Source organism: Psittacula echo (genome assembly GCF_963264785.1).
Source record: "Psittacula echo genome assembly, chromosome: 5".
Lineage (NCBI taxonomy): Eukaryota > Metazoa > Chordata > Aves > Psittaciformes > Psittacidae > Psittacula > Psittacula echo.
This window is the reverse complement of record NC_137739.1, coordinates 7,331,067-7,346,431: the sequence shown is the minus strand read 5'-3', so window position 1 is coordinate 7,346,431 and position 15,365 is coordinate 7,331,067. Positions and strand designations below refer to the sequence as shown.

The 15,365-nt window shown below is 42.3% G+C and overlaps 1 protein-coding gene across 1 annotated transcript; it reads right to left on the bottom strand.

Annotated features, from left to right (window-relative positions):
* Positions 1–5,114: 5,114 nt before the first annotated feature.
* On the bottom strand, positions 5,115–14,387 carry TMEM130 (transmembrane protein 130; the record flags this gene model as incomplete). Its single annotated transcript, XM_080619392.1, has 8 exons — positions 5,115–5,291; positions 6,036–6,148; positions 7,177–7,379; positions 9,273–9,357; positions 9,998–10,167; positions 10,673–10,841; positions 12,647–12,937; positions 14,312–14,387. 8 exons carry the CDS (start codon positions 14,385–14,387, stop codon positions 5,115–5,117), a joined length of 1,284 nt encoding a protein of 427 aa, XP_080475518.1.
* Positions 14,388–15,365: the final 978 nt, after the last annotated feature.

Here is a 15,365-nt window from a genome sequence, read left to right as displayed (position 1 = left end):
CACTGGCTCTCCAAATGAAGGGGCTCCCTGCAGAGTGTTTGATGTGCTCCTGAACACTGACTCAAGGCTGCTTACCTTTTCTTCAGACCCTTCTACTGTCCTGAGGAGCTGCTTCTCCATGTCTGCTCCCCTGTTTGCACTTAAGCCCTGTTGAGAGCTTTGCTGAAGGAGAATCAAACTGACCAGTATCAATATTGGCTTGGTTTTGTTAAATGGAGCATGCTGTGATTTGTTACATAGCTTGGGGTGGTAAGAGAGATCCATTAAACTTGAAGTTAATTAGTATGGGAAGACTGTAATTTATCAAGATTGCCTTAATGAAAGCACGGGCATTGCTATTTAATTAGCAGGTGCCTTTGGATTTTTTAGATTATTTTTTCCTTTTTTATTTAATCCAAAAATATTACAAGTACTTTGCATATAATGAAAGAAGAATAGATTAGAAGACAGGAAACTGAAAAAACATTAAAACCCTGTGGATTTTTTTGTTTTGCTATTAAGTGCATGCTGTTTATCAGGAAAGAGAGCTTTAACTGCTGTGGTCAGTTCTCATTTTGTACCTAAATTGTAGATGAAAATATGCCTCAAATGACAGAATCCTAATTTATATTACAAGGAAGGACTAAGCTTATAGAGCTATTAAACCAGAATGTGCCTGTTGCTTCTTCTGCTTCCCTGTTTCTGAGGCCTTCCATTGAAACAATGGGGACCTCCAGATGATTTGAAGAAATGTATAGACTCAGCTGTGTTTTATATTGTGCACTGCTTTCTTCTTCATTTTCCTTAGTAAAAGATAAATCACTGTAGATTGAAACTTCACAGTTACTCTCCTTTAAGGAAAATGATACTGCTTTCATTCACAGAAATGGGCCTAGTCCCACACCAGTTTCTAATCACGCAGCACTGATGTGAGAGAATGTGGAATGGGGTGTTGTCCTGTCAAGTGCATTGAATAACATACAGAAAGTTCTCTCCCAGGAGGGTTATTACCTGCACAGTTTGCTCAGGCTGTCCATCCATCGCCTCCCAGCGACAGATGCAGGGCTCATCCCACGTGGGATAAGCGTTTCTAGCAATCAACACTAAGTCATTCCTCATAGCTGCTTGGGGTGGCACCCAAAACTACCGTACTTGTATTGTGAATAGTATGTGTCTTGTACGGCAGCTGGCTGTACATTTAGCTTACATGCCACAGCAAGGTGTGCAGAAAGGCATTCACTCCAAGCCTCAAGGGTGGCTCAGCCTGCCATTGTGGGAGTGTGGAGGTTGTGGAACTATTCCTGTGCAGTGGGAGACACCTGCTGTGCAGTGCACAAATGGCAACTGCATGCTGTACTGTGCCCAGGCTCCTTGCTACAGCTATGGTAGGTAGGTGTGATATTAAGTAAAATACAGCCTGAATGTAGGGCTTACCTCACTCCACAGACTGTAAAAAGAACCAAGATTAGGTAGATGGTCTGCATGGTTCCTAAGTCTTATTAATCTTGATTTTTATGCAGGTATCTACACCTACTCTGTAGGTGTACATTCATTGCTCCCTTTCGCCTCCTGTGAATGGTGATAATGGTGATAATATCACTTCCCTACCTCCCAGGACGACTCAGTAAATGCATCAGAAATCTATTTGGCTGGAGTAGTCTTTCCCTAGTGCTCTAGTATAGCTTGCTCTGGTAGTTGTGTCAGCTGTGCAACTACGGCATTTTGTACTAAACCCACTATATGCAGCCACTGCTCTCCTTATGCACGCTGCTGTGGGAATTACACACCCTGGCAATGAGCACACCCAGCTCTGAAAGAAGTTTCTGGAACTTGTGCGTGTTGATGGCTGCAGTTTAAAACCCCATGTTGGTAGCGTTGGGTGTGCTGTCAGAGCTGAGATCTGCAGGGTTTAAACAGTCCTGTGACAGCTGCAAGATAGATTTCAGTTTCCACGGAAACTGGCACTGACTCTCCAAAATCAAGGTGAAGTGTTGGCTGATTATCTAATAATAATACTGAGCATTTACATACGAAGTTCTTCACCTTCCTCTTGCTGAAGGAATTTCCATTCCTATAGCATTCAACAAATGCAATCCATGTCTTGCGAATGCACACTGTTGTCATAGCTTGGGCTGCGTAATCTACTTTCCAGGGATGAAAGAATTCAACCTTGACCTGCTCAGCCACTGAGCCTTATGCACTCTGCTGTTAAGATAAAGGGCTAATTTGCCCCTATGTCTACTGCACAAACTGATACCTTTGTTTAGAGGACAAATTACAGAATAACAGAAGTTCTTTTGCGTTACTGTGTGGTTTTATACTGTCTTTCCAGAACGTTTTTGTTCTCAAATGCATTTCCTTGTAAATAATTCCCATTACATGAAGTTTTTATCTGCTCACACTCTTGCTTATCACCTGAATTTAATCATGCTTTGCCTTTGTGCTCACTGGACTCTGTTTTGAATCAGTGAGTTTCATCGTTTTGCTGAACATTCCTTTCTCCAGGTCATTGATTCCTAAGGTTAACAAAATGAATCCTTCTGCTGATCCTTGTTAAGTCTCACTGATCTCCTTGCTATATCCTGAACTGCTCAATTACCTTTTGCCTTCAATTTCAGAGGCATTTATTGAACCCACAGATCAGTCTTTTGTGCAGGAAGCAGTTTCATATTGGATTCGGGAACATGTTCATGTGACTATTGCTCATACTTACACTTCAATTTGTTAGGGTTGTTTAAGTTTTCTTGGTTAATTTGCTTCTTGACATGCCCTTTTAAGTGTACTTTCTCCACTGCCCACTGCTCATTTTCTTTCTTTCTAATCTCTATTCTTTTTCATCTGCTCCTGAATAATATCTTCCACTGTTTGGTAATGTTGACTTTTGACTTACCATTTTGTAGTGTTTTATCTTTTCTACCTTTCTGAATCATTTGAGTCCTTTGCCAGCCTTTATTCATTTTGTGAGGAGAATAAGAGACAATATTCTTCCGAAGGATGTTTGCTTTGATTTCCTCAATAGGAAATTGAGCATTTTCTTAAACCTGTCTTTCATCTCACTAACATCACGTCCCTCTTATATTTTTTGACTGGGGGTTAACATCCACTTTAGCCAGGTTTGGTACGATCAGTTGTATTTCAGCTTCCATGTACTGGGGAGAGCATGGAGACACAAAACCATGGAAACAATGTTTGTGGCCTAACACCCCATGATACCCTTTGAATCAGCTGGGTATTAATGGGAAATGGGGCAGAGCATAGGTCTTACTCCTTTTAAATCTTCCTCCAACCCTAATGACCTCATGCATCTATAGCTGAGTCTACTCTCATAGTTCTTGTCTTTTCTAGGAGTGCAATATGGAGAAGAAAGGGATTTTTACACATCTGTGTGCCAAGCAGTTGTCTTTAGGTGTGTTTATAGCAGGGAGGGCCATGTGTCTGTCACAAACATTATAAAAGAAGCTCAAATTAAACTTCTGGCTGCAGAGAGCTACTGTGCAGTCTGTCTAGAGCCACCATCACTCTAAGCTGCATTTTTCGCATCAGGAATCTGTTATTTCGAGTGCCCAAGGACTATGCAGCTGTTTACAGAACACACTGACATCCCTGAACAAGTCACATACCTTTGGCAGTGGTGCAGATGTCTGGGGTCTTGGGAATAAGCAATAAAACTGAAACTCTCAAGAACAATAGCTTCTTTGCTAAGGAGAGGCACATTCTGAAGTGACTGAATATGACTGGAGATAGCGGTTTGAAACCAGAGCACTGACAACACAAAAGACACCACTCCTAATCAACAAGCCTACTTATAGATTCTTTTTAGAAAATAAAAAAAGCCAAAAGAAGTTCTGCCTTGAAAAAGTACTTTTTTGACAAAACCTCTGTTTTACTGGATCAATTGTTATCTTAGGTGATCCTATTCTATATTGAATTTTTCAAGTTAATTAACAAAGCCATTCTGAGGTTGTGTCATTTCTTCACAGACAAACTGAAGCTCTGGGCTTCTCTGAGGAAACATAGAAGTTGAATGTGTGAGATGAGCACCCTGAAAACCTCATGGTAAAACCCTTCACATTCAGACAGTTACCTCCCGGTTGGTGCACTGGAAAAATGATACTTGAAAAACCCCAAGCCCACAGGCTTTAAAACAGAGGTGAGGAAAGTGTGTCATGTTTAAAGAAATAAATGGCCACAAAGGCACTTTTGTTTAAAAGCCTCCAGGGCACTCTGAAATGCCTCATAGCAGGGGGCAAAGCCAGGCTGAACAGGAAACTAATGGTAGGAGATATGTGGAGTTTATACAGCCTTGACATTGAGTATAAATTTGAATTTAATATGTTTTGCTGAGCAGCTTTGAGCTACTGGTTGCTGTGTTTTGTTGTGAAAAGGATTTTGGTGACTAGCTGGGTAATAATATGTGAAAGAAAAATGAACAGCCTTGGGGGACTACTTATCAAGATTAGAGGGGTGCACTGCTTCACAAAGTGTCGGAGATGTGGAGTCTTCTACAGCATGTGCTGTGATCCCACCAAAATACTGCTAACAGCTAGCTCTCCATGAGCACTTCACCAGCCACCACAGTCCCTGTGGTTAAAAGTTAAGCCTATTAACTTAAAAAAGGTGTCTTTTAAGCCAAGACAGAAAAAGATAACATAACTAGGTAGCCTGGTTTGTTGGAAGCACTTAGGCCATTCTCAACCTGGACAAGTCAGTTCCTTCTTAGAACAAACACACATTCAACAGCATTTTGGGTGACTTCCATTTCAGTAATATTGTTGTAACAGGAAAGAGAAGTAAGTTTGCCTTAAGCATTTTTTTCTTTGAAAGAGACAGCAGAAAGAACAGAGAAATTACAAGAGGTAGTGAGTTTAGCAAACCTGCACATAAAAGAACCTTTCATAAGAATAAAATGCTGCATTTACAGCTGTAAAAGTGCACACCCGTATAATTTAAAAATACAAAGCTACTTTTACTGTGTTTCAGGGCTTGATCCTCTTTAGTTCAAGTGCTGGGCTTAAAGTGTTTAACCTCATTGCATTGGCAAAACCAAGCCATTCATACAGCACTGGGCTTTTAACTCATCGTAAGTGAGAAAGTTAAACTTGGTAGTTAGTGTAACCAAAGTGCAATTGTGTTCTTCACACTGTGTACATTTTGACTGGCTTGTAAAAAGAATGTAGAAGTTCATGGCTCTCCCTGGCAACTTCTTGTGATGACCGAGGTAAACATGATCTGCAACATATTTGGCCACAGCCTGACTCTGTATGAGAAGACAGGCTTTTATCAGACAGTGGAGAAAAGTCGAAGTCAGCTACCTGCAAAAGGAACATCAAAGAGAGAGTTTTTAATTTGGGTCCCACTGGCTTGAGTAAGTCCAGCAAGAATATTTTGGGCCAGAAACAGCACTTGGTCCTCAACCAGTTTCAGTCAGTCACCAACTCCAAACAAACTTCTGATTTATACCTGTTGCACATGTCTCATAGGTCGTCTCTCTAGAGGTATATTATTCATATCATAGTATGATATGAAGTGGTTTAGGTACTTTCCAAAGGGCCACGAACGCTACGTTTGATTTAGGAGCTCATGCTTATTACAAATACAGTAATGCATCATGTGAAAGCTACACCCGAGATGGAAGGGAGCTGGGGAGATAAAGGTCACATACTAGGGTAAGGTAACAATCTAGTGCCACTTTAGGTAGTGTACCTATACTTTTTTACTCTCCTGTATTCTCTCTCATTATACCCCTGCTTTCTTTCATGTAACCACTCTAAGGCAGATCCTCTGGAAGGGATACTTCAGTGCAAGCACCTGCTTGGGTATATTAACAAACTGCCCATGATAGCCTGATAACTTGAATTATAGTTCTCCACAACAAGCCAGAAGCCTGCCTGTTGCTTCAAGTGTTTGCCTGCACTGTTCAGATTTTTCCATGGAATGGATCAAACACACTAGGGAAATGCTCCCTCCCACTCTGTTAGTCTGGGCATTAAGGAAGGGACATGGCTGAAAGGTGTCTTTACTTACTATCCTAGCTCAAAGTAAGAGTAATGGAATACCTCCACCAGATCTTTTTGTTGTGTGTTACTTCGGAAGGTTGTGTACAGCACCAGTCCTAGCATCACTGAAACCAGAGCAATGCAGAGCAGGACAAAGAAAGCTGGGTGGATCCCTAGGAAAGAGCAGAAGGGCACATTCATGGAGTGATACAATATAGTGAGAAGGAAATGATGTTTTAGGAGAAGTTTTCATATTTTTAGACCGAATTACATCTGTGTAACGAAGAATAATTTTTTTCAGCCTAGATCGCTTCAGATCTTTGAGATCTCAGAAGTGGGAATGCAGAATTGTGAGATTGGTTTTTCCCATACCTTTTTACCCTCTTTTCCCTTTAACAGCCTAAAAAAATCTCCACCCGTTTACATATGTTTGTCCTAACTCTCCAGTGTGTTTGTACCACTGTGGTACCCAAAGAAGACAGGAAGGAACCTCATCTTCACAGCAGCTAGCAGCCTCCATCAAAGAGTATTTGCATACTTAGTCCTGAATGCTCATCAGTGCCTTCTGGACTGAGCTGCCCTGTCTGTATGCAAGTGTTGGCCCATGCTGAGATGGTATATCTATTCTGTATCACAGGCTGGCTGTCCTCTGGTCCTCTTCACATGACCTCTTTCTCAGATGATTCAGGGACCCAAGGGGAGCATGTGTGAGTGTGCATGGGGAAGCCAGCAGGCATTCCTGGCTGGAGAGAAAGAAACTCACACTGAACTGGAGGCCTAGAAAAATCTACCCTTAAAACAATCCAGAGCTAAAGTGAACAAAAAGAATTGAGACTTCTTAATTAAGGGAGTGCTATAAACATATATGTTTCCTAGTTACCCTCTCTAACTACAAAAGCCAGACTATTTAAACTAAAAATATGTAATTTAAGTAAATCAGCCTTCCCAGGAAATTCATTAGCTTCAAGATACTCTTGAGACTAAGGGTTCAGCAGGATGCAAGAAGCTCAGAGCAATTTCAGTAAGCACATTATAGGCTGTCCTTTCTCTTTCTCCTTCCTATGCTTTCAGGGACCTATACCAGTTTCCAGAAGCCTCATCTGCAGGCTGGTTAATCCATAATTATCTTTGACATGTTTGAGGCTGTTGGTTCTCTGACAGGTGGGAATCTCTGTGCTGCTCGGATCAGCTGCCCCCTCACCTGTTGGCCACACTTTGATTTCATGGTACGTCTGCAGCATCGTCACGCCTTTCTCCACTCTGACGCTGAGGCAATACTGTCCAGCATCACTGAAGGTATGGCTGAGGTTGTAGCAGGAGCCATTAATTACCACAAGATGGCACTTTTCCCCTTCCAGTGGAATGCACTCGGCCTTTATGAGCCAGCATAATGCTAGCGGTGGGCTGAAATGCGACAAGAGCAAAAATAAAAGAAAAAAATTGGTAAAAACTTTGCAAAAATTTCAGCTAGGAGCTGATGAATCACTTGGTTAAAGTAGTATAATAATTGTGAAAATAATGAAGTTAATCTAAGTACAAATAGAGAAGTAATTAAGTCAGTTTATAACATTTGTCTATTGAGAAAGTTCTTTGTAATGCTTCTATAAAAGCAAGCCTTTCAGATGAGAGATAAATACCTGCATGGGTCATAAGCAGGCCTTTTGTGGAGAAAACCCCATAGTCCTTGTCCAATAATGATAAAAGGAATCTTTTTTTCCTGCACTTCCAAGGGAGTATAGGTTGTTTTTCTTTTGTTCTCACACAGAAGAAATCACTGTTTGTGCTAGGGAAGCACACCCAAGACTCCTGATTATAAAATCCCCACAACCAGAACTGGAAAGAATGTAAGATGAGTTCTGTACAATGGACTAATAAATGCAAATAAATTGCAAGGATCACAGTACTCCCTTATAATAACAAATATGTTCTTATTTGCTACTAAGCAGCCCAGGTGCGAACCACCTCATGGCCATGTGCCTTCTCACAATACCTAGTTGATGCCTTTTATTTACATTTTCAGACCCTTGTTCCAACTGATTCTGTTTGGACTCACTTTATGCTCTGTGGACTTTGATTCTGACAACCAGATAGAGATTTTCTTTACCCCATGTTATTAGTATTTTGTTCCTTATCTCTTTAGGACATTATTTGCTAAAGAAAGCAGTGTGTTTATGAGTTTAGCTAATTTTCTAGCTTTTTTTTTGATAACCCATCTCTCGAGCCTTTGTCATTGCTTCTCTATCATAAGCTCCTATTGCATCAGTCCCAGTCCTGTGGTGAGGAGTTTAGGTCTGGCAAACACTGTTCATCTTAAAGCCAAGCCTGCTTTTAGAGATCTCAGGTTATCCTGTAATGGTTTTTGGCTGTCTGTATTTACTGGTATGCCACCTTCAGTTTCCACTCCTGCTAATGTGCATTCACTTTTGAATGCAAATTGTGCTGCTTTGTCTATTAGGACTATTTATGCCTTTGGCAAACGATTCTGTATTGGGTGCTACTTGCTCCATCCTTCATCTCCACTAATAGCCCTGCTCTATTTGGTTGTGGGGTTTTTTTTCAATCCAGCATTAGCCTCAACAGCTCCCAGTAGGAGAACTGGAAGTAAGTGTCACTTTTCTGCTCTTCTGAGTATAAATGACTTCTGTGGTTATAGAGCTTTTATGGTGAAGGAGTTTTCCTGAGTGTTTCAACAGTATTTGAATTACAAAAATCCTCTGATACGTTCTAAATGCTGCAGCTTGAGAGAGCTTGTGCTAGGATGGAGGTGCTCACGACTCTCCTGTTATCATCCCTGCATAAAGCCCTTCTGTCTTATTTCATCTGTGGCAGTCTCAGCTTTGCCGTAATTATTCCCCAGCCCCATTATGCCCATGAGCTAGTCAAGGATAACTGCTGTGCAACAGGGCACTGAATACAATTTATTTAATGTTGGGGAAATTGGTCAAGAAGAAAAATTCAAAAGGAAGTTTTAAAATGTATTTCAATCCCCCCCCCCCATGTATTTCTTTCCTAGCATTCTCTTTACAAAGATATAAAAATAACATTTGCTTTATGTAGGAGGATTCTACTTTTCTGTAAAGATTGAGGCTCTTTCAGGCTCTTAAAGAGTTCATGGTATTTCAAGTCAGGAAAATCCAATATTCAACAGCATTTTGTTCAAAGGAAATTTCATTTTTGCTTTAAGAAACAGTTCTGTGGAGTGCAATTCACTATTTTAAGGAAACTGTGTGGAAAAACAAATAGACAAAAAGGGACTTAAATAGACAAAATAGAGAAAGAAGTTGTGTTTGTACTTACGTGCCATTGATATGAAGAGATAAATTCAAGTCTTCCATTACATGAGTCTCTCTGGAGCCCACTACATTAATGCTTTGAACAGCATCTGAGGAAGGGAAAAAACAAACCATAACACTCCACATGTAAACTTGAAATTCCCTGGTTTTCCACTGAAGTTTTATTTTCACAGATTTTGCAGGTTTTAGCTCCATCAGTCACACAAATAATACTTACACCACACCCAAAAAAGAAACTTCCTGCTAGAGTTGTTGTAAGTTTTCTGAATTATTTGTGATTTCTTTTTAATATATAATCAACTCCTTTGTTAATCCTTCACATTTTTAGTTATGTGCTTGTTTACTCCTGAACATGATCAAATCAACAAGACTTTCCTAATGCTTATTTAACTAATAATAGTTAAATAGCTGGATTAAATTAAACAAAGAAATCCTCCATAAGTTACAGTAAGCATTTTATTGTAAGTTTTAAGGGTATGTGAGACTGTTACAAAAGATAGTGAAACTTTTGGTAAATGAAAAAGAAACATAAGATTTTATACGTTTTCTCCTGTTTTTTTCTGTGCTCAAACAGCACAAAGTCCATTTTGCAATGGAAACACTTCATTGAATAACGACCAGTTCTTGCATGTGAAACAATACTAAAGTTGTACTATCACATTAAAGATAGATTGTATCTGTAGCTATATAGCAAGTTCAGTTTGAGTAAGCAAAATGTTTTATAATTACCTAACAGCTCCAGAGCAGTAGTGAAATCACCAGTTTTCTGCATTGTTTCTCTTTCATGTATGATGCTTCCAATTTGCTCCCACTCAGCTATGACTTTCAGATGCACTGTGCGATTCCCCATGGTAGAGTGGTTATAGTAGACAAAGGGTTGCTTCGTGATCTGATAAACTCTATGTGCAACATGAAAAGATTTAGAACCAAAATCACCTTTTACCAAGTAATTGCATATTCCTGATTTAAAAGGGACAAGCTCTAACACGTTTTTTAAAGAGAATGCTACAGTCTGCTATGATTCTAGTTCTACTTTACGTCCGTACCAATAAGGATTAATGCCTGTGTCACCACCAACTACTCTCAGTATACGACCCAGAGCATATCTATGCATTTTTGATCAAAGAAACTAAATATAGTGCTAAAAGAATTCAGAAAATGGGACAGAAATAGACAGTAAATTATGACAACTACCTTTATAGCAGGTGGCCTATGAGTTAATTAAAGCACTACGGTGGGAGGGGGAGGAGAAAAAAAAAAAGAAAGAAAAAAAGCAGTATTCAAAGACTAAATCCTACAATTTAATTTTGTCCTATGATATAATTGGGATTTTTTTTCTAGATGGGCATCTGAATCAAAGCCATCTTGAATACTCTTTAAAGTAAACAAAGAAATCACACTTACCCATCTCCAAACCCCCAGTTGTAGACAAAGGATGCTGACTTGAAATAATGACTTGGGTCATGAAGACAGAAGGAAATCCGGGTCACAGCACCCATGGAAGAACTAGAACCATGTGTGATAAATCTACTGTGTTCTATCTTGGCAATGGTAAGATTCCCTGTGATAAATTCTGCAGATGATAAGATCGAAGAACGACAACAAAAATCACTTTCATAGCAAGCTCTGTGTGAGTATCAAAACATTACTTAAAATGTACTGCATAAGTCTTTTTAGGTCCTAGTCCAAGTGGTTAAGTGTATTTTATATCTATTATTCAGTATTGTTACATGTGTTAGTGAAACAGAGAAATTAAGTTACTTGCTTACGTTAATAAAATGGGCTATGAGAAAGCTTCTAGTAGAACTAAGAGACATAATCCTGGTCTGACTGAAGTTAATGTCAATTTTTACTATGGATTTGAAAAGAACTGTGATTAACACAAGTATCTAGATAAAGGGATTCAGAATCAAACTGATAGACCCATCTTTCATGTCTGGGGTGGCAGGTTTTGTTTGTTTCTTTTGTGGGATTTTTATGTTGCTGTTTTTTGGCTTTTAGTTTTAGCTACTTCCATAGAAATGAAAATTTGACTACTGTGAATAACAGATGTGCTATATATTGTGAATACTAGGACTGCAAAGGCTGATCTGAAGACGCTTCTTTAACCTATGAACAAAGAGGTCTTATGATGATACACTTACCAGCTCGTTATAAAATTAATGGGCTATTAATTACGAACAACAGATTCTTACCCTGTTAACAATTCATTAAATTTCATTAACTGTTCTCTTGATGATGCACTAATAAGAATCACAATTAATGCTTCAGAATGGGGCCAGTAATTCAGAACTAACTGGACTTGTAGTTTATATGAGTTATTGGCAACTACCTTTGAGCACCTGAAAAGCTCCACTAGGTGCTCTTGCTTGGGAAGGCAGAAAGGTGCAGTGGGATCTTACCTTTTACAGCTATGGAAGGCTTTTATTCCACTTGCTTGCAGCATAAGAGTATGACAATGCAAAGCAAGAAATGAATAAGTAGATATTCAACATGGCAGCCATTCTTAACAGAGAAAAGATCTCATGTATACTTTTATCCGACTTATTCAGTAAGCTTGGTGTTTCTCGAGGAAAAATCTCAATAGCTATGCCCTATGGTTATCTGTTTTGTCTTCCTCCATGTCCTTATCATTGGCTGGAAGCTGAGTCTATTCTGGAGTATGTAAGTTGAGCACTGGGACCCAGGGTTAGAGGGATGTCATTACAAGTCTCTGAAAGAAGGGATTGTGGGAAGCTATCAAGTGATATTTCATGTCAATCCTGTATCAGAGATTAGGTTAACCATATCACATCATTGGTCAGTTTGTCAAGATATATATATTTATGGTTATAAATATTCCCAGTAAGCTGATTAATTATTTGAAACGCAGCCATGACTTCACATCCAATTTCAGTACACTCAGAGATTGAAAAAAAAATGTAATGGCTCTGTTGTACTGATGGCCTAAGTTTTTGCTGTGTCATGCAATGGCGAAAATCAGTAGATTGTCACTTCTGCTGGTCATACTAACTTTAGAAATGCTGAGAAACAGTACAGGAATCATTGTTTTAAGAGTCTGGACATCACTGAACAACACTGATGTCTGAACTGCAGCTACTGAAGCATCTGTTTTCTAGTTCATTTTCTCTAAATGAAACAGGCAGGAAAACATGGGCAGCATCACACTTGCTACCTGTATGTAGGTAGGCTACAGCACAGCCCAGTTAGTACAATGCCATCCAAACCCACCTTCCATCAAAGGAGTATACAAATCAAAGTATGTTGGCAGAAGCCATATTTATGCCTGGCTTTCATGTTTCTGATGCAAGCAAAACAAGCAAGCATCCTGATCTATACTGAATTCCTGAATACACAGAAGTTGTAAAGCCATTTTACCTGTAATTTGAAGCACGGTGACATTCCTAGCAACCGGCCGACATAACCAGCAGTTTCTGTGAGTCACCCAGACAGATATGGGAAAAGTCCCAGGAAATTCACCAGTCACATTAATTACGGAGTTAAACTGCTGCTCAGATTTCTCTATCAGAATCAGGGGAGCATAAATCCAGTTGAAGTGATACGAGTTTGATGTGACACTGTCATTCTTCATACTTAGACTGGCATGAACAGTGGCTTGAGCTCCCGTTGTGATGGGACCATTGTTGGTTATCTCCAGAACATACTTCTCTGTGGAAATCATAAGAAGAAAAAAACCCAAACCCAAACCTAGTTGTATTGCATTTTTAAATTAATTTATTTACACATTTTAACTAGTCAGCTGTAGTTATATGTTAGTATATTACTTCTTTTTTACCATTTAAAAACCTGGAAAAGAAACTGTTTCATCTATATATGAGTTCAAACATGTAAGACTGGGTCCTAGAAACGTTAATAGTAGCAGGGAGCTTCAGATTAGAACATTATAAAAATTTTGATGAGGTTTCATAGGCAGAACTGGACAACATGGAGCAAGTTCCCTTGCTGCACCAGTGCTCTGCCTGGCGATCCTCTCACCAGGGAGCACTGGGGCAATGCTGGGCAGAGCAGCAGAGCTGGGGGGTTCTCATGCTGACGGCTTTCCTTCTCTCTTTCTGCAGCCACCAGATTGCTTACAGGGACCTGAGTCTTTTAGCTGCAGAAGCTGCATTTCTCACTCATCCATGACATGTAACATGGAGCACTGGGGTAGGCTACCCCTGTGCTGGCTTTCCTGCACCCATCAGCTTTGGATGGGGTGGAAAGAGAACCCAAAGCATCTACTTAGTGCTCACATTTTATTTTACATATTGCAGGTGCTGAGCAAATCTGGTTGCAAAATAACTGTGAGAGGTAATGTTTTACTGCCTGAGCAAGAATTCCACTATTCGCATTTCACAAGGGAATGGCCCTGAGTTCAGATTTTTGAGTTAATAGAGAAATGCCTGTGATTTGATGGTCTGGCACAGAGAAGTTTCATGTCTCTAGAAGAATCAGGCTACCCTCCTCTTTGTTTCAGCAGAACTGGGGAAAAAAATAGCCAGCTAACTCGTGCTTATCTAGCACTTCTCCTTGGAGGTTATCGTGGTGCTTTACAAACCAGGGCCACACTGAAGCCCAACAACTGCAGCAGTTGAGATTAAGTGGCTAAACCAAGGTCACTCAATGAGTCACCAGCAGAGCGAGACATTTCATCCAATTCAGGGATTCCTTCTACCTTCCCGACCTCTCTTTGCAGAATGCAGCACAGCGAGGGATGGGGGCTGCCCAGGTGCCCTGGGACCCGCAGCACTGAGTCAGTGGAGGAAGCAGAAGTGCAGCTTCTGGGTGAGGAAGTGCAAAGCAGAACCCTGGCTCCCCAGGATGCCCCAGCTTTAGCGACAGCACCAAGGTCGCAGAGCCTGAGATCTAAGTCTGAGAAGGTGCTTGGAACTGTCTCCGTCCCCTGACATAGCTAGCAAGCCTGGGTTAGGGAACCATCACCCTCCCACAAGTAAAGCACCTTACGCGCCTTCGCTCCGCCGCTCCACCCCCCCATCGCAAGCTCCCCGGCGGCGATGTCAGCGCAGACCGGCGGCCGCTTACCTGCCGCCGGGAAGGCGCGGCCGAGCAGCAGCAGCACGCAGGTCAGCAGCAGCATGCCCAGGGCGGCGGAGGCCATAGGCAGGCGCTGCTGCGATGGGTCCGGGACCGCGTCTCGCCGCGCCGGGGCCCAGCGCAGCCCCGAGGCCGTCCGCGGTACTGCGGCACCTCTGTCCGCCCCCCGGGATGCTCCCCCGCGGCACAGCCCGTCTGGCCTCTCCCGGGGAAGTTCCTGCCGGGCGGTGTTGCCCACGGAACGGTATGCTGCAGAGCCGAGGAGGGTTTAAAAGTTAAATACATAAATACAAAGCACAAATGCCACCCATCCGCGAAGAGGGTGGGCACAGCCTTGAGCGCAGAGACCGTGTTTTGGGGTTGGTGGCTGATGGAGTATTAGGCTCTGGGAGGTGAGGACGCCCCAGTCTCGGACAGTTCGCTGCGGTTATGCAGACGCTCCACGTCCGGACTGGTGGCTCCGCGCAAGGTGCGCGACGGGAGCTCTGAAGGGAGCCGGGAAAGCGGCTCCAGCAAACGCAGTGCAGCTTGGTTTTAACTGTTTTGAGTAATTATTCTAAGCCCTATCTTACTCCTGGCTGTATATGTATTTTTTAACAGATCAGCCCCCTTCCACCGGCTTTGCTCCGGGTCCCCGGCGCGGCGGAGCCGCTTCTACCGCCGCTCCCCCGGGACGCTGCCGGGTCGCGACTGCATCGGCGAGGCGGTTCCTCGGCGGGAGGGGTCTGGGCCTGCAGGGGGGACCGACTACGGCCGCGTCTGCCCAGGGTAACTCCACGACCGCGGTAACTCGGCGTCGTCCCCGGCGACCGCTGCGTTAGGGGACACCCCGGGTCTGAGAGAAGGGACGCGGCCGGCCTCGCCTCAGGCAGCGCGGCCCGGAGGGTCCTGGCTCGGGCGGGGCGGGGCAAGGCAGGGCAGGGGGTGTCTGGGGGTTGCGGGATCCCGAGCCGTGAGGTGACCGCTCGGCGCGACGGGCCTCAGCGCCCGCCTCCGCCCGGGGAGATGCGGGGGAGGCGGGCGGCGGGAGGAGGCGGCCGGA